This window comes from Suncus etruscus, chromosome 6 (genome assembly GCF_024139225.1).
Source record: "Suncus etruscus isolate mSunEtr1 chromosome 6, mSunEtr1.pri.cur, whole genome shotgun sequence".
NCBI classification, from domain to species: Eukaryota; Metazoa; Chordata; class Mammalia; order Eulipotyphla; family Soricidae; genus Suncus; species Suncus etruscus.
Window position 1 is genome coordinate 96281150 of NC_064853.1, and position 18964 is coordinate 96300113.

Sequence of the window (18964 nt, forward strand, 5' to 3'; positions counted from 1 at the left end):
GTAAAATTCCTTCTAGAGCTATGGGCAATGAACTACCAGTTACTAATAAAAGTAATCCATTTTACTAATAAAAAAAAATCCTTCCCACTTCTGGGAAGCATAAATACTATCAGGTTATTGAACTGATTACCAAACATGACCAATTACTACTGCTTTCACAAAATCACATCCGGGTTTCAGTTTATTTTCTGTGTGCTATCCAGTATCTACAAGAGAACTCAACTGTCAGAGTTTTGCTAGATTTTCTATCACAGAGGTATCACAGGGACAACTTCATCAATAATATACCAGGACACTAGCAACAAAACCTGGTGCTTTTCCAAACAGGTGTGTTGGAGTCAGGTTGGCTAGAAGAGGAGCCGGATCATTTCTCAAAGCATAAAAACATCCAAGTCCTATCTCAGATCTACCTACACAAACTCTGAGATGGAATAAGGAGTTTGCATTTTTAATATTCTTCCTAGGAGGCTCCTATGCACGCCCAATGCTGAGACTACAAGTGCTGCTAAGAATGCCTATGTTCTTTTGTTTTCTAAAATCAGGAGCCTAAGGAAGACTTTGCTCTTCACCCCTAATTCTCTCAAAATTCTCTGTAGCACCCTGTGCAAGGTCTTTATTTGTTTTTGGTTTGGGAGTCATATCCAGCAGTGCACAGGGCTTACTCTCAGAGATACCTGGGGGACAAATGTGATAGTTGGGATCAAACCCTGGTTGGCTGAGTACAAGGCAAGTTCTTTACCCACTGAACTATCTCTCAGAGATACCTGGGGGACAAATGTGATAGTTGGGATCAAACCCTGGTTGGCTGAGTACAAGGCAAGTTCTTTACCCACTGAACTATCTCTCCAGCGCCATCTTCTTTATTTTAGACCCATCATTCCTAAAAGCAGAATGTGAGGGAAGTAAATCCAAAATAGAGGCAGATTTCAAAGGAAAATCTCACACCATAAGAAAGATCTACTTTCTGGTTCCTGCCTTGCTCTCTTTGGAAACCTGAGGAGAGACACTTGTAAGTCTCAGGGCCCTTTGTGGGAGGTAGCTATGAAGCATGGAGCAAATAACTTCCAGGAGAATTAGGGAATATTTCTCGGTTTACCACTGACACAATCTGTTTACTCAAGGCCGCTCTGGATTAGAAATAGGGTTTATGGGATTAGAATAGGAATGTAGGAAATAGAAAAAAGCAAAGTGATTTTACAGGTGTATGACAACATCGGAACAAAAGCAACTTAAAACAAAATAATTTTTCTGAGTATATAAAGTTCACTGGGTATTTCAAAATACGTATTTAGAACCTTCTCATCCCTCATCCTCAGTGAATATTTCCTGCCAAGAAAACAGAGTATAAAATAAAACCAGGGCTATTTACTAGGGCCAGTGGTTAGAGCACATGAGTTTTGATAACCTGAGTTTTGATCTGCAGCATGAAATAGCCTCCTGAATAGCACCAGGTGTGGTCCTGGTGACACCAGCAGCTCCACAGTGCCTGAGCAGTATCATATTCTTGGGCCTGTGCCTTGAACTTCCAACCTGATAGGCCAAAACTTACAAGAAGTGGCCCCAGAATCTCCTAAGAATTGCTTAGGAGGCCCCAAACAAACACAAAACAAAATCTCAAAAACCTACATCATCAAATATCTACAAAAATGGCACCTATGCCCAACTTCACACTTTATAGAGTGATTTTGCCAACAGGAAGTGTGCAGGGGTTACATGTCTAGCTCTATACAATGCTTAAGGGACCGTGAGGTGCCAAATCGTACTGGGGTCAGTAGCAAGCAATACAGTGCTCTACACATTGTACTTGCACTATCTCTCTAGATAAAAATATCCAGATGTTTTCTTAGAGTCTTCAAGTGTTGCTGCTGCTTTCTCTTGAACTAGTCGTCAACTTAAAAAAAAAGCTCAATCAAATTTTTTTTTTTTGGTTTTTGGGCCACACCCGGCGGTGCTCAGGGGTTACTCCTGGCTGTCTGCTCAGAAATAGCTCCTGGCAGGCACGGGGGACCATATGGGACACCGGAATTCGAACCAACCACCTCTGGTCCTGGATGGGCTGCTTGCAAGGCAAACGCCGCTGTGCTATCTCTCCGGGCCCAATCAAATTTTTTTTTACACAAAACCCCTAATTTCCAAAAATTCCCAATGAAGTGCAAGGTAATGAAGTACAAGGTAATCATTGGCAAGAGCTTAGTGGTGTCCTTCAGATGAGATCCCTATACAAACAGTGGCCTCCGCCTGAGCAGGGCCCTCATCCCCACTGGAACCCCATGTCATCGATGTGCACCTGGGCCTCACTGGGGAAATAAATCACTCCTGGGAGAACAATGACCTTCTCAGTAAGGGGAATGGGGATAAGGTAAAAAAAAAAAAAAAAAAAAAAAAAAGGTAAAGACTGAAACCAGATCAGATTTATTTTTCTGCATTTATTTAGAAATAAAAGAACTAAATCTCTAAATAAATCCTGGTGAGCGTCTGGATTGACTCAGGCTTGAGGAAGGTCTACTCATACCCCCTTCTCTCTAACCCCCAATTTTTCATTCACCCAATGCAGAGCACGACAAGAAAGACAACAGGGACCAACCATCTGCAGTCTTGAGTAGTATCACTAAGGACATGTCTACATGCTCTCAACCCCCAAAAGACTGGAAATAAAAAGAACAGTCCCTAGGACATTCTATCAAAAGGCAGACCACAAGTCACCAAAGTTTCTTAACTCCACACCTTCTTTGTGGAACTAAGTTTGGTATTTGCAGTAAAAGTTCCCATTATCCTTCAGCTTGATGAATGAGAACTCTGGACTCCCAGTACCTCAATTTTCTTACAAGGAATGTAGAACCAAGAGAGTTCTATCTCAAAAGTAAAGAATTATAAACAAGGTCCTGAGTTAATCTCCTACACTTAAGCTACAATAAAATCAGATGAGTAATAATACAAACTGTAGCTCAGCTATCTTCCCTATTATTTAAGAAGGTAATAAAGTGATTATGGAAAACATGAATCAAATTTTATTTTTAGTAGGCAGTGTCCAGAGAGAAGTTAGCAAACCTGCCTGTCCTCCAGCAGATAGTATTCTTGGGGGCCAGTCACTCTTCCTTTACTCTAGAATGAGAACACATTACCTACTGGAGAAGGGCATCCATCATAATGGCTATGAATAGCTTTGAGCAACAGGGTCACTTTCATTTTGTTATGAGCCTTACCTCATGGGAGACCTCAGTGGAATGGGACTTTAGAGGCATCCCATGAATACAATTTGACTTAGTTCTTCTCCCCTTGTGAGGAACACAGGAGCGGGCAGGTGCAGCAAAGGAAACCCTAAGTAGCACTCACCTCTGTTCTGTTGGATACTGGTTTTCAGGCAACATCTTTGGCATCTGCAGGGGCTGATGTGGTGGCCGAGGGACTGCGAAGGTTTGCTGCTGTGGTCCAGGTTCTGGAAGCGAATGAGCAGTGGGGGCCGGGCCCACACCTTGGCCTGGGCCAGCTGCAGGGGCGTGTGCTGAGGTGGGCAGAGTTGTGGGAGGTGGGGGAAATAAGGAGTTCTGATGGGTGGGAGACAGAGGGGTGGTGGGTGGGGTTAATGGCTTGAACCCAGAGGGAGGCTTCCTATCATAGGCACTGCAAACAGAAAAAGAAAAGGCATCATTAAGTTGCAAAGAAGTCACTAGCCTGGGCACCAGGTCCTGTAACCCTCTAGGCTGCTGCCCAGGTTGCCAGGAAATGACAGCATTAACATAGTTAAAGTGCTGGCAGCCCTGAGGGAATATTTGTACCTCTGAGAAGTGACAAACATGCTGCGTCACAGGGACTTGTTTTAACACTTGGAGTGATTCTTCTCAAAGATAATTTTAGCCACTGTTTCCGGTTTCCTTTTATTCCCCCTTTTCTAAAAGAATTCTCCGTGTACGTGTATGTGTGTGGTAGGGTCTGGGGGAGGAGAGAAGCCTTGGTCAAGGAAGAGAGGCAGGGGCCCTCTCACCCAAGTATCTCAAGGTTCCCAGGAATTAGTCAGAATCTTTGTGGTGGATCCATTTCTGCTGGTAACATCACTTGAATTAACAACTCTTCTCCTCCCCCTTTCAGGCAGAGCTATGTTTATCTTCTAGAGCAAAGAATGATTTAAAATTAAAGCTTCATGCCTGGGGCTTGGATAGTCTTAAGTAAAGGGCAACAGGCATTGGGACTTTTTTCATATATTCTGATTGGAAGATTACTTCTTTGGTGCTTAAAGTTCACATTAACATATGATAGACATGCAGAGGTATATATTCCCTCCCTCAAAGCCAAAGATCAAATAGCCCAGTATTCAAGGTCCTTCCCCTTAGGAGGGCTCCAGCCCCCTTGGAATCAGTTCCCTGCAGAGCTGGCTTTCAGAGTTTGGTGTTTTATGTGTGCAGTACAAAGGCCTCATGTGGATGGGCCCACACTTAAGAGGATTATATTGCCAATGGAAGGCAGTAGCAAAAACCTGACATAGTTCAATGGCTACTTTACTGGCCAGCCTTTCCCTAACTCCACTTACCAATAGTTGTAGAGGCACTTTTCTCCATAGGTAGCACCAAGAGCTTGCTCATGGCTGCAGGATGACAGCTCAGAAGAGGGGCTGTGCAGCTCCCGTTTGATCTTGGTTGGAGGTGGGGCATGAAGCACCACTGGAAAAAAAAGATATGGGAGCAACAGAGAGAGGACAGTAGGTTAAAAGGGAGCTCAATGGTTACATCTGCAGGCCCCATCACTGTAGGCCCCGTGCTAGAATGCATGTCAGGACATGCTAGAGAAAGGCAAACATTTAAACATTTAATTAATGAAAAATTCTATCCATTTCGGACAAGACAATTCTATCACTTCAGACAAATCTCCCCTCGCTTTCCCTCAATTTCTATGGTGTTGGGCTACTTCACAATGATTCTGAAACATTTGACAATCAGGCAGGAATTGTTCTTTAAGAAAGATGTACATAGGGGAAGTGGGGAGGAAGGAAATGGGGTATTGGTGGTTGCACTGGTGAAGGTGGGGGTGTGCATTTTATGACTGAAACCCAATTATGAACAGGTTTGTAATCATTGTACTTAAGTGAATTATTTTTAAAAAAGATCCTTTTTGGGGTCCTGCACTAAACTTTTCACAGTCCATTGGGTCTCACTGACCACCAACCTAAGTCAACTTTATGTACCAACTTTCTGTACCAACTTGCTTCTCTCAAAGTGAGCTCCATTTCTATCCAATATTTCCATTACTTTTCAGATTGTTAAATTTTCATTATTCCATTATTTCTCAATAAAGGGGTCCTGATCCTGGGGTCACTCCTTAGGCCCAAAGGTTCCAGCCATAATCTCTTTTAAAGGTATATTAAAGCTATTGCAAACAGCACACTCATTAACCCAGGGAAATATCCTGGCTCTGTAATTAATATATTTAAAAGATATTAAATTGGTTTTGCATGTGTGAAAAAAAAAAGAGAAAAGATGTACATAGTGACAGGATGACAAGGGTGGCAGACATGAAGAATTTTGCTTTCAAAAAGGACAATACTGTAAAAAATATATTGATAGACATTAGCTTACTGAAAACTGAAATCTGCTTTGGCAACTAGAGTATTCAAAGGCATGTTTACAAAATAAGTATGACTTTAAAAGTTCTTCCTCTAGAAACTCGGCCTTTCAGTTCTGCCCTTCATAAAAACTCCAGGTTAGGGGAATTTCAAAGCAAAGGAACACCAAACCATACAGATTAAACCACAACTAAGGAAGGGCTGACCTCAGACAGTCAAAGTCCTGGCAACCTGTGAGCTTGTCACATCTGCTTCAGGTCTTACCCAGTGACCCACCAGAAAATACACCTTTTCATAAATTATCCTCTCTTAGATACAGCCATTCATGAAGCAAAATACAGAGCTGCTGCTTGTGTGTGTGTGTGTGTGTGTATGATTGGCTTTTATATATATACATATATATTTAAAAGCCAATCACATGTTTCCTATATAATTCATAAAAGGGCAAAACAATGAAGTTTTTCAAATTATTGAATTCAAATTATTGAATTCAAATTATTGACCATATCAAGCCATATATATCCTATATAATTCATAAAAGGGCAAAACAATGAAGTTTTTCAAATTATTGAATTCAAATTATTGACCATATCAAGCCAAATGAGGATTGCCTATTTTTGTCTTATCTAGGAGTTAATTCATTTAGCGAAGGCATTTTAACACTGTCTTCCAGTTATAGGTTAGAATTATTATTTTCTGCCAGGTATCTTAGAGGGCAGAGAGAAGACTTTAAACCTTCATATGCTAGTCTTTTTATTATATCAAGTCTCGTTAAAATCTTAACTGCAGAGCCAGAAAGATGGCTCAAGTGGTAAGGTGTTTGTCTTGCATGTGCTAACTCAGGATGGATCTGCGATTTGATCCCCCCCCCCCCATGCCCCATATGGTCCCCTGAGCCAGGAATGATTACTGAGCGAATAGCCAGGGGTAACCCTTGTGTCACCGAGTGTGGGCCAAAAAGCCAAGCCAAGCCAAACAAAAACAAAACCCTTAACTACAGGCAACATGCTGGTAACCCACTACAATTTTTCTGTTCGACGCAATAATTACTCCTAAAGCACTTTAAGGAATCTGATTAATCCTTTGGGATTATACGAGGTAGAAGTAGCTAAATGACCATTCATTTTCTGTCTGATAAATCTGAACAAGAATCTGATCAACAAGAACAATAAGTGCTGGCGAGGATGTGGGGAGAAAGGAACTCTCATTCACTGCTGGTGGGATTGCCACCTAGTCCAGTCCTTATGGAAAACAATATGGAGATTCCTCAAAAAACTGGAAATTGAGCTCCCATATGATCCAGCTATACCATTTTTAGGGATATACCCTAGGAACACAAAAACGAAATACAAAAATCCATTCCTCACACCTATATTTATCACAGCACTATTTACAATAGCCAGACTCTAGAAACAACGAAGATGCCCTTCAACAGATGAATGGTTAAAGAAACTGTGGTACATATACACTATGGAATATTATGCAGCCGTCAGGAGAGATGAAGTCATGAAATTTTCCTATACATGGATGTTCATGGACTCTATTATGCTGAGTGAAATAAGTCAGAGGGAGAGAGACACAGAATAGTCTCACTGATCTATGAGTTTTAAGAGAAATAAAAGACATTATTATAATAATGCACAGAGATAGGACAAGAAGGACTGGCTCTCCATATGAAGCTCACCTCAAGGAGAGGTGAGTGTAGTTAGAACATTAACAACTAACATGACAATGTTAATGAGTGAGATAAGTAAATGCCTGTGTCAAATACAGGCAGGGGTGTGGATGGAGAGATGTGGGGTGAATTAGTGATAGGAATGTTGCATTGAAAGAGGGGGTATTCTTTTTGTGACCAAAATCCAACTACAGTCATGTTTGTAATCATGGTGTTTAAATATAAAAACAAACAAACAAACAAACAAACAAAAGCATCTGGTCACCTGGTTTCTCAGATGTCTACTCCAAGATTCGTTTCTGCGTCTCCAAATAGTGGATAATAATAACTAAAGTAGAGACTACAAGTTTTTTTTTCTTTTTTTTTTTTTTTAGTAAATTTGCAAAGTCATACCAGTGATGGACTGGGAAAGGAAGTTTTTTTAAATAATAGTTTTACTATATCATGCCAACTGTTTTTTCTGAATACATAAACAAAGTTCAGAATTGGCAGATTATTTTTAACAGTCATTAAAGTTTCTCTTGTGATTTTTTTTTGATGATGACATCATGACAGTCAACCCTCAATTGTTATCAAATGTTTTCAGGCCAGAAGACAATCAAGCCTGTTGCTACACCATAGTTAGAAAGAAGGCAGATCAGTCAACTCATATGGGAACTGGAAAACCATGTGTCCAAAGTGGTGAACAGACTAGAGGTTCTTGGCCCTGTCTTTGGTCATTGTCCTACATTTTACCATGAAAATGCCACTAAATTCTTCTGCCAAGAAAGTCTTGGCAAAATACTGGAGGAAGATGATGATGATGACCCAACTAAAACAGTAGTTACACATTCCTAAGCAGTCTGCTTTTCTTTCTTTATGTAATCATGGCTTTAATCTAAGTTTAAAAAGTAAACAGAAATGAATCCCATCCAAATCCATTGTTCAAGGACCTAGGAAAGTCAGTAATAATGTTTGTATGGAATTAAAAGAGATAACAAACAGCAAAAGCTATGCTAAAAATAGAGGTAGTTCATACTAATTTGGAATAAAATTAAAAAGCTATGGTGATCTAAACTGCCTGGTCCTAGAATAAAAGATAGACTTTGATCAATAGATTAGAATCAAAAACCCAAGACAAAAGTTATGTTACAGTTAAATTTTGATTCAGAAGCTAAGAACATGAAATGGAGTAAAGATAGTCTCTTCAACAAATGTTGCTGGGAATACCGAATAACTATGTGTAGAAATTAAAGCTCAATCCACATCTCATTCCTTACACAAAATCAATTCAAAGAGGATCAAAAATTTTTGAAGATCTGACTTCAAACTCTCAAGTACATGGAGGAAAGTAAAAGCAGAATGCTCCAAGATTTGGACCTCAAAAGCATCTTCAATGATCTGGTACCATTGGAAAAGCAACAAAAATAAAAAATAAACAGATGGGATCAAGTATAGTTTCTGACTAGCAAACGAAACACAGGCTGAAACTAAAACATTCAAAAACTTCAGATAAGAGTTTAATATCCAGGATATATAAAGTATTAACAAAGATCAACAACAACAACAACAACAAAAACAAAATAAAATCATATCAAAAATGGGAAGAAGAAATGAAACAGACACTTCTTAGGGGGAGACAAGCACATTGCTAACAGGCACTGCTAACGTGCTCAGCATCACTTATCATAAAGGGAATCCAAATCAAAACAATGAGATATCATCTCACACCATGAGAATTTCACATATCAAAAATAGTAGGAACAATCTGTGCTGGCAGGATGTGGTGAAAAAGGAGCTCCTATCCACAGGTGGTGGTAATGTTTTCTGATTCAACCCATGTAGAAAATGGTATGGAGAGTCCTCAGTAAATTTAGAATTGAGCTGCCATATAATCCAGCAATCCTACTTTTGGGTATCTAGCCCAAGGAAATAAAAACACTCATTCAAAATGACATATGCAAACCATTATTCTCTAGCTGCCTTCAGTACAGTAGCTAAAATGGAATTAACTAGGTGTCCCAACAGAAGAATGGATTATAAAGATGTGATACATATACACAGCTGCAAAGAACAATGAATCATGCAATTTGCTGCAACCTGATTGGAACCGCAAGAAATCATGATGAGTGCAGTAAGCCAGACGTAGAAATATAAATACTTATCTATGGTATACAAAAATAATTGGATGAGAAAATATAATAAAGGGGGTTGCCTAGATCATCCTTGATGGCAGAGTTTAGGGAGGAAGACTGAAAAGAAATTCAAGTTGGAAGGAAGATGACGAGAAAGGGAAATAATGGGGGAAATGTTGGGGCTTCAATTATACTAGTAATGTGGGAAAATGGTATAACTATACATCAAAAGCAGACTCAACACTGAAAACACTGAAAAAACTAAGCTGTACTGAAATTTGTAATGTGCCTGCCAGGGTGAGAAGCCGGAGGTGGGGGAATCACAGAATATAGGAGTACTAGTGATGGAATTGACAATGGTGGTGGGATTGGTGTTGAAATATTATATACCTAAAATTCAATTATCAGTAACTTTGCAAATGACAGTTCTTTAAATAAAAATATTTTTTAGGGGCTGGAGTGATATAGCACAGCGTACGAGAGGGCATTTGCCTTTCAAGTGACTGAAGAGCGAGTTTTGACCCTGGCATATCAGGGACGCTCATCCGAGGATGGGCACCATCAAGAACGATCCCTGAGTGCAGAGCCATGAGTAAGTCCTGAGTATCACAGGGTGTGGCCCCCACAAAAAATTTTTTTAATAAATGTTTTTATTTAAATTAAAAAAATAAACATTCAATATTTTGATTTCCGGTTTTAGGAATGTCTTGACCCTTTCACAAGATTATCATCAAGGTTAAGAGTTCTGCTGACAAGAATAAACCAAAGATGCTCAGGCAGCAAATACTTACAATAGGTTCAGGAATAACATACCCATTCTGAAAGGAAACCTCAACTGCCTGCTAATTCTAATGTCTTGATTTCTTCAATTATGCAGGGCACTTTTAATATACCACCTACTTTGACTCTGTATTATAAATTTTATTTAACCCTCTTCCCTCACCCCTCCTTTACCTTATAGCTGGCATTTTTTTATTCTCATGGCAAAGGAGGACTTCAGTTCTGTGGTTTGAATATTCATATTCATATTCCTCTTCCTTCCTCAAATCGACATATTGAAATGAAATCTTCATGCTCTATGTGAGGCCCTTTCGGATGTGATTAGGTCATCAAGTCAGAACATTTATACATTATTCTAATACTTCCTCTACCCCCTTCAAGAATTCCTGAAAGAGACCCTGAATTACATAGCTACGGTGTTATATCCTGATTGTGGACTTCCAGGCCCCAGAAAGGTAAAAAATAAATTTCTGTTGTTTATAAACACACTGGTCTGTGGTATACTGTCAGAGAAAACCCCAAAGGGGCTAAGATAAAGAACAATTGAGTGGATTTTATTTCCAATGCATTCTTAATTTTAAAGGTAAGAACACATAGGTTTTTTCACCTTTACTTCCAGAAGCCATTTTAAGGAGCTAAGAGAATGAGATGCAGCAGGAGGGAGAACTGAAAGTTGCAAAAGCAATCAGGGGCAGAGTGTACAACGTTCTAAAGGGATTGCTGAGTCAAGAGGATGAGTGTCTGCATCAGAGGTAGTGGGACACTCAAACAAGAATGCAGAAATCTAAGAAAGGCTCCTTGCTTTCAGTCTGTTCCCTCATTTGTAAAATGAGATATGTGATACTGCCTTGAGAAAGAAGGAAAAACGGCACAGCACCTTGCAGACGGTGCTATGCTGCTGTGTAATTATACACCGTGCTTTCAAAAATAGAGTATTTACCTTCACACAGCCGACTCACTAATCGATGACAGAGACCTAGAACTATAAAATGTGGCAATGAAATGAAATTGAAAAAGGATCATGAACTCTTGAGGCTGTCTGAAAAGTAATGCTAAAAAAAAGAAAGGATTATTTGAGCTCATAAGCATCTTTCATAGCAAGAATTCGGAGTTTAAACTCAGTTATAGGACAGGTGTATGAAGCCAATGGGCCTGACAAAACTATGATTAGTATGGACCACCTGATTCATCACAAAGATTTCACTCTTTTATTCACTCATTCATTGAGAATTTTCTATGAGCTTGGCCTTCTGAAGGTACGAGGATAAGATCATAAAAGTAGAACAGAAATAGTCCTCTGGGGGCCGAGAGATAGCATAGCAGTAAGGTGTTTGCCTTGAACACAGCCCATCAGGACGAATGGCGGTTCAAATCCCAGCATCCCATATGGTCCCTGGAGCCTGCCAGGAGCAATTACTGAGCACAGAGCCAGAAGTAACCCCTGAGTGCTGCTGGATGTGACCCAACACCCCCCCCCCCCAATAGTCCTCTTTCTTCATAGCATGCATCACTGGTAAAGAATTTGATTTTTAGCATTTTCTCACAGAATTAGCTAGTTAGTACCTAAGTCCACTTAACTTGGGCCCTTATTTTTATAAGGACCCTAACATCCAAAGGAGTTAAAGAAACTGCTCAAGGTCTAGGTAATGCTGCTGTTGTAAGAGAAGAAGTAAGAACTTCTCCTCATCAATACATAATCACATTGATGAAATGAGGGCAATTTTACTAACTTTGTGTACTTTTAATATAGAGGACATAAACATTTTTTAACTAAAAAAATATCCAATATAGGGGCCCGGAGAGATAGCACAGCAGCGTTTGCCTTGCAAGCAGCCGATCCAAGACCAAAGGTGATTGGCTTGAATCCCGGTGTCCCATATGGTCCTCCGTGCCTGCCAGAGGTTATTTCTGAGCAGACAGCGTAAACCCTGAGCACCACCGGGTGTGACCCCCCCCCCCAAATCCAATATATTAAAAAAATATGCCTGTCAAGATGGCAGGTAGGGTTGAGGACATAGGGGAGGGACCCTGAGGATTGGTGCTGGAACACTGTCTAAAACCCAACTATGTACATAATTTTATAAGTTTGTATGAATAACTTAATTAAAATACTTCTCATTCAGGCACACTGATAAATTCAAGTTATCAATATACAGTTTTGTGCCTAAATACAGATTTACAAAGTTTTCCTTTTTTTATTTTGGTTTTTGGGTCACACTTGGCAGCGCTCAGGGGTAACTCCTGGCTCTGTGCTCAGAAATCACCCCTGGCAGGCTCAGAGGACCATATGAGATGCTGGGATTCGAACTGCTGTCCGTCCTGTGTTGGTTATGTACAAGGCAAACGCCTTACCACTGTACTATCGCTTTGGCCCCTTTACAAAGCTTTCTATAATAAAATTTGGGACTTACAATTTTCAATTCTAATCCCACAACCAAATTCACTCTGGTTCTCTTCCATCTCTTAGCTTTCTTTCTAACAAACACATTAAAATTTGGTAGGCTATACCTCGCGGTGCTCAGGATTATGTAAGGTGCTAGGCACCTATATAAGGATTATATAAGATGCTAGGCACCTAACCCAGGTCATGTGCCTGCAAGGCAAACATCCTCCTACCTGCTCTACTCTGACCCACATTTTAAAATTTAAATATTGTCATTTGGGTCCTATGCTTACAGTAGTCTTAACTCGAGAAGTGCATATGTACACAATTTCCTTTCCCTGCAATACAAAAAAAAATCCAGAAATATTATCTTCCAATTGGCTAAGAGAAACTGCTCTGTAACAAAAGAAAAACTGAATAAAAGTTACATATCTGTGGGGGGGGGGGTGGGAAGCAAGGCACTCAGCCCAAGAAAACAGCCAACCAAATCCTGTATTATTTACTTTATGCCAAATTGCTCTTAAATGTGATTCACTAGATCTTCTCAACACGAGAAAGCCACTTCCACTGACTCAATTTTAGAAATGAGAAAAACATGGCTCAAATAGGTCACAGTAATCTGCCATAGTATTATAAGTGGCAAGGAGTCCATCATAAGCAATTCTTAGTCACTTGGAGATATTCCTTCCCAAAGATACTTAGAGGAATAAACGTGTAAATAAAAAAAAATGCATTAAAGGACTGAGGAGATAGTACAGTGTGTTTGTTTGCCTTGCATATGGCCAACCTGGGTTCAATCCCTGCCACCCCATATAATCCCTGAACCCTGTCAGGAATGTGATCTCTGAATAAAGAGCCAGGAGTAATCCCTGAACACTGCTGGATGTGGCCCAAGGGAGAAAAAAAATAACCAAAAATAAACAAAGATGGAGAAGGAAGACTCCAGAGAAGAGAACTTCTTTCCTTTCGTTTTCTTTTTGCTAACTCTCAAGGTGAATTTCTTTTCTTGGGATGACTTTATATACTCTAGCTGGAGCTATCACCTGGATCTTACTCCAAGATGCACACCTTCCTCATCTCTAGACAACCAAAATACTTTTCCAAAACTCTTCTCTCACTACGGGCCAAAGTACTAATTTCAGTAGCTCTTATTTATAATCCTTGCTTCCCATTCTAGCATTTCACTCTTTCTTAACTCCAGCTGACCAAAATCACTTATTTATGGAGGCAGCTGGTAGCACTCTGGAAGACCTGGTATCTTCTACAATACTCAATAACTAGCCAAAAACCACTGCTGTCATGGGTACCATGTTTCTCCCCTAAATGTCCTACTTCTTCTGATGTTGATTCTAGATACTCTCTTGACATTATTTCTGCTGCAAGAAGTTTTTGAATGAGTTGTCTAGATCCCTACCTGACTAAAAAAAAACATATACAGATGGGTGCATAACATAATTATGTTTTTGTCTATCAAGGAAGAAATGTGAGTGGCTGATGACAAGATTTACTTCAGTTCATATTTGTGGGGATGTACAACAAAGTACACTGCATTGTTTGTAGATTGTCCCAATACCATATTTTTGATCTGTGATATTCAGAAGTCATCCAATATAGCTTTTCTTTTTAGGAACTCTATAAAGATTTTACCTGACCAATGCTTAAAAAATAAATCAAAGCAAAACAAAAAGCACCAGGCATAATCCTAGCCAATGCAATAAGTCAAGAAAAAAAGGCAAAAAGGAAAATATAACATTGTTTATAGGTGGTTTGATTGGGTACACAGAAAATATTGAAATATCCACATACAACCTAGTTTTTACTAAATAAAAATTACTTACGAGAAATGTAAGGAAAGATAAAGAGAGATATATATTCAAGATAGAACATGGGTTTCTCTAGACTGGGCAATGCAGAAGAAAGGAATATGTTTTCAAGAGAGAACACAAAAATAATTAACAATTTATTTTAGCGATATCATTATATACACAAATCAATGCTTTAAAATAAACCATTTCTAAATACAGTGACAGGTACTATGTTTTAACATGAAATTTAAAAATTCCCACTGGCAACAACAAATTCTAATGGCAACAATAAAAATCAAATAACAATACATTTAATAAAAGACCTGGGAGATGCTCAAATTGAAAAACCACAAACCACTAGGAAACTTAAAAATTCACCATAAATAGAGATATTTGAAAGGGTGATTTTATAAGAATATCATTTTCCTCCAAGTGTATCTGACCAGAATATCTATACTTCTTTCTAACTGACTAGAATATCTATATATCTATATAAAACTGTAGAGCACTGGAAAAGAAAAAAGGAAAATGAAGAAATTACAACTAGACTTAAAGAGTGAGTAAATCTCAAAAGTATGTCGATCAAAAGAAGCCAGACACAAAATGCACTGTCTTAATGAGTTCTTTCTACGAAGATCAAAAAGACCCTTCCAACTATGGTCTTTAAAGTCAGGATGAAAGCTCCTCTTGAATCTAGGGGTAAAACCTACTCAGGCACAAAAGAACATCCTTGTGTTTCAATTAAATTTCTGGTTTAGTATTAGCATTTGGATTTTTTTTTTTTTTGGTGGTGGGGTTGATGTTTTTAAAAAAGGAGCCCTGACTGGTCAAATTGCATCATGAACTTGATTATTTTTCTTTTGGCTTTTGGACTACATCCAGCGGTGCTAAGAGATTACTCTTGGCTCTACATTAGGCGATCACTTGTGGCAGGGCTCTTGGTGAACCATATAGGGTTCTAATGATTGAAACAGGGTCAGCCTTGTACAAGGCAAGCGCTCCATCACTGTACTATCTATCCAGCACCTTAACTTACTTCTTATTCTTACTCAGATTTCCAAATTTTGGAAAACCTTTCTTCTGTGATGGCATGGAAGCAGGCTTCCAGAGGGGAAAAAAAACTATTGTTTAAGGACAGAAAAAAAAGAGACAAACCAGCCCATTCAAGAGAAATAAGAATTCCTTCTGCTGACAAAATCTGCTTCCTGCCCACAAGTACAGGCCTGTGGACTCTGTCCAAGGCAGTTACCCAGTGCCAGGGCTGGCAGTGAACTTCACTATTACAGCACCAAGAAGTAAAACAAAGGAAAACACTTTTGTTGAATGTTATGATGAACGACAGCTTCACTCAAAAGGACTTTTTAGAAGAACAAAAATTACCTGGCCTAATTAATAAGCCTCTCCTTTTGTGTTTTAGATCCACCAAGGTTTCAATTTGCCAGACTTAGCTGTCTTAGAATCATATGCATTTACATAGCTGCTAAGTGTTAAAGGGAATAATTGCCAGTGGTACTGATTTGAGTGGGGACACAAAGTCAAAACTTGTGTGTGTGTGTGTGTGTGTGCGCGCGCGCGCGCGCCTCGTTCTATACTCAGAACCACTTTTTTTTTTTTTTTTTGGCCACACACGGCGTTGCTCAGGGGTTACTCCTGGCTGTCTGCTCAGAAATAGCTCCTGGCAGGCACGGGGGACCATATGGGACACCGGGATTCGAACCAACCACCTTTGCTCCTGGATAGGCTGCTTGCAAGGCAAACACCGCTGTGCTATCTCTCCGGGCCCACAGAACCACTTCTAAGGGCTTGGGAAACTGGGAATTGAACCCCGTTCAGTTGTATGCAAGGCAAGCACTATCTATCTTACTTGCTGTCCTATCTTTCTGGGCCCCTACACTCATCCTTCTTACTTCCACTTCATACACAAGCTTTTTCTGCCTCCCACAAATGATTGCTGTTCAAGTTTTGTGAGGGGACTTTCTCCTCCCTTCTTCAGTTTCATTACCTTTATCGGGGATATTCTTATCATTCCCAAATCAATTGTGCAGAACTCACTCCAGGGAGGACCTTATTTGGTTGTACTCAAGCTATGATCTTCTTACTTGACATAAGGAGATTTGTCTCTTGACAGAAACTGATCATATGCAAGAACAACTTGTCACTAAAATGGCATGTCCTTGAGGCTACATTTCAGATTGAAGCCTCTATCACCAAAGCCCTTCCTACATTTGAAGGGTGTGACGCTACTACATGGAGCCAGAGACTCGAGACTCTGGAGTCAATCTTAAAGCACTATTTCTCAGCTGATTGCCAGCAATTTCAGGCACCACATGTCTCTAGGACCAGGATCTCTACTTTATTTTTCATTAAGGCACCATGATTTACAATTATTCATAGTTGTGTTTCAGACATATTATGTCCCAGCACCAATCCCACCACCAGTGTCTTCACCATCCATCAGGGTTCCTAGGTTTCCTCTCTCCCACCTTCCAACTTTCCACACTCCTAGTCTTTCACCTTGACAAGCACATTTTTATTTGTCTGGTTGTTAAAGTTTAGGTCTCTTGTTTTCAGTGTTGTTGACTTTGTAACTTTGATATTTAGTCATACCACTGCTTTATACCACCACCAATATAGAGATCCCCTTGATCCCTGCTCCCTCCATTGCATCCCATTTATCTCTTCTTCCCCCCAATTTTTCCTTCTCTGCCCTTCTCTTCCCTATACTCTGGGATCAAGGATAATAAAAGGCATTTCCCCTTTTAAACATTGTATTCTATCATCTATTCTTTCTATATTCTACATATAAATGAGATTATCCTGTGTTTTTTAGATAAAGGCTTCTTAAACTTTCTCCCTTTTTACCTGAGAAATTAAACAGGCAGAATGGTGCCAGAAACATTTTGGACTCATTCTGTAGTTAATTTTGGTCAATGTTTATTCTGAAACGTTTTATTGTCATATACTTTTATGACCTCCACCATCCCCCACACATTCAGTCAAAACACTATATGCGGTTGTGACCAACAGTTTAGAAGCTAAATTACGACCATCACCCCCCTTTTTTCCTTCCAGAGAAAGATTATGTATAATCTAGTTCAAGAATGGGGTCACTGGGATTAGGTGAGCCCAACTCATCTGTCCATCCCATCTTTTCCAGTGAGTAGAATATGAGGAAAAATGGCAGAGGGAAGATTATAAACATTAGGGCATGTGATTAATAAAGTGACACTTAGAAAACAGAAATGAATAAACCAACAGGGAAGAGAAGGCACATCTTTTCCCCTGAATTGCCTTTACTTGCCAAGTCCAAAGATTTACTTTCCAACACATTTCTGCCTTTCTTTGGCTCTGGCCTTTTTTTTTTTGGTGGGGGAGGGGGTGCAAATTTCGAGACCAAGTTTTAGTAGGAAAGAAGTGAGAAATAAGGAATAACTGTCATCCTTTAAACTGTTATCATATTACCAGAAGAGGTCAGAAATATTTCTTCATTGTAGGGCTGAGTGGATAGGACATTTGCTTTAAGTAAAAACTACATTCCTAATATCTTAATGCTTTTAGTAACTGCTCTAGCAGTACTAGTGAATTACAAGGACAACAGATAATATGTCCTGGGAACCCAGGAGGCTCCAGGGAGATAAAGTAAGTGGATTAGGTTCTGGCACTTAGAAATGAGTATGTGGGAAAAAAAGAGAGATACCTTTTGGGCTTCCAAACCAAGTAAGAGACATGCTCAAACCTGTTGAAAGGGTTAGCATGAATTTTGCCTGGCAACAGTTTCCAAAAATAAAAATGTGAAATGCTATCAAATTTAGTTAGGGAACACAAGTTCTCAAGACAGAATTGGAGTTAGTATTAGAGAATATACCAATATTCTTTAATACCTGACAAATTTAGCATTTATAAACATAAATTGAGTGCTGTGTGAAATGGAATACTGTGTAAAATTCACCCATCAGTAGTAAAACCAACTGTTTAGTATGCTGTGCTAAGAAATTATGGTCCTCCAAAGTTTTTCATAAACATGCATTTAGAACATTTAGAACGGCTTATCCACAGTCCTAAATCAACTCTTTTACCACTAGGATCCATATAGTAAAATGGACATGAGGAGTGAGGGAACTGATAATACTGACTTGGGGTCCCAAAGTCAGCATTTCTCTATATTGTTTATAGTTCTACATATCCTTTAAGATAAATCCCTAGAGGCTGGAGAGACAGTACAGCAGGTAGGACACTTGTCTTGTACATGCCAACCCAGGCATGTACATCCCTGCCACCTTATATCATCCTCCAAGCCTCACTCCGATGCAGAGCCAGGAGAGAGCCCTGAACAGTGCCAGGTGTGGCCCAAAACCACCCTCCGCAAACCAACAACTATAGAATAAACTGGCCAGAGAATTTTAAGTCAATGTAATGGGGGGGAACTTAAGAGTGTAGATGGGCAGGCTGTTATTGATTGAAGGAAAAAACATAATAAATGTCTAATTGAATTTGAGATAAAAATGGTATTTGTATCTGTTATGAAAGACACGTGCAAGACTATCATGGGATCTTGACTTGAATTACTCAATAAAAGTTCAATTTTTGTGGGGCTGGTGAGCTAGTACAGGGATTAAGGTGCTTGCCTTTCACACAGCCAACCCCAGTTCAACT

General features: G+C 39.5%; 1 protein-coding gene across 1 annotated transcript in view; it reads right to left on the reverse strand.

Moving 5' to 3' along the window:
• The window catches only part of ETV5 (ETS variant transcription factor 5), a 78355-nt gene that overhangs the window by 33819 nt on the left and 25572 nt on the right, over positions 1 to 18964 (reverse strand). The window contains exons 6-7 of the mRNA XM_049775869.1: positions 4526 to 4655; positions 3334 to 3621 (exon numbers count right to left, since the gene is read on the reverse strand). Of these exons, the coding sequence (XP_049631826.1) occupies positions 3334 to 3621; positions 4526 to 4655 (418 nt within the window). The remainder of the gene's footprint in view (positions 1 to 3333; positions 3622 to 4525; positions 4656 to 18964) is intronic.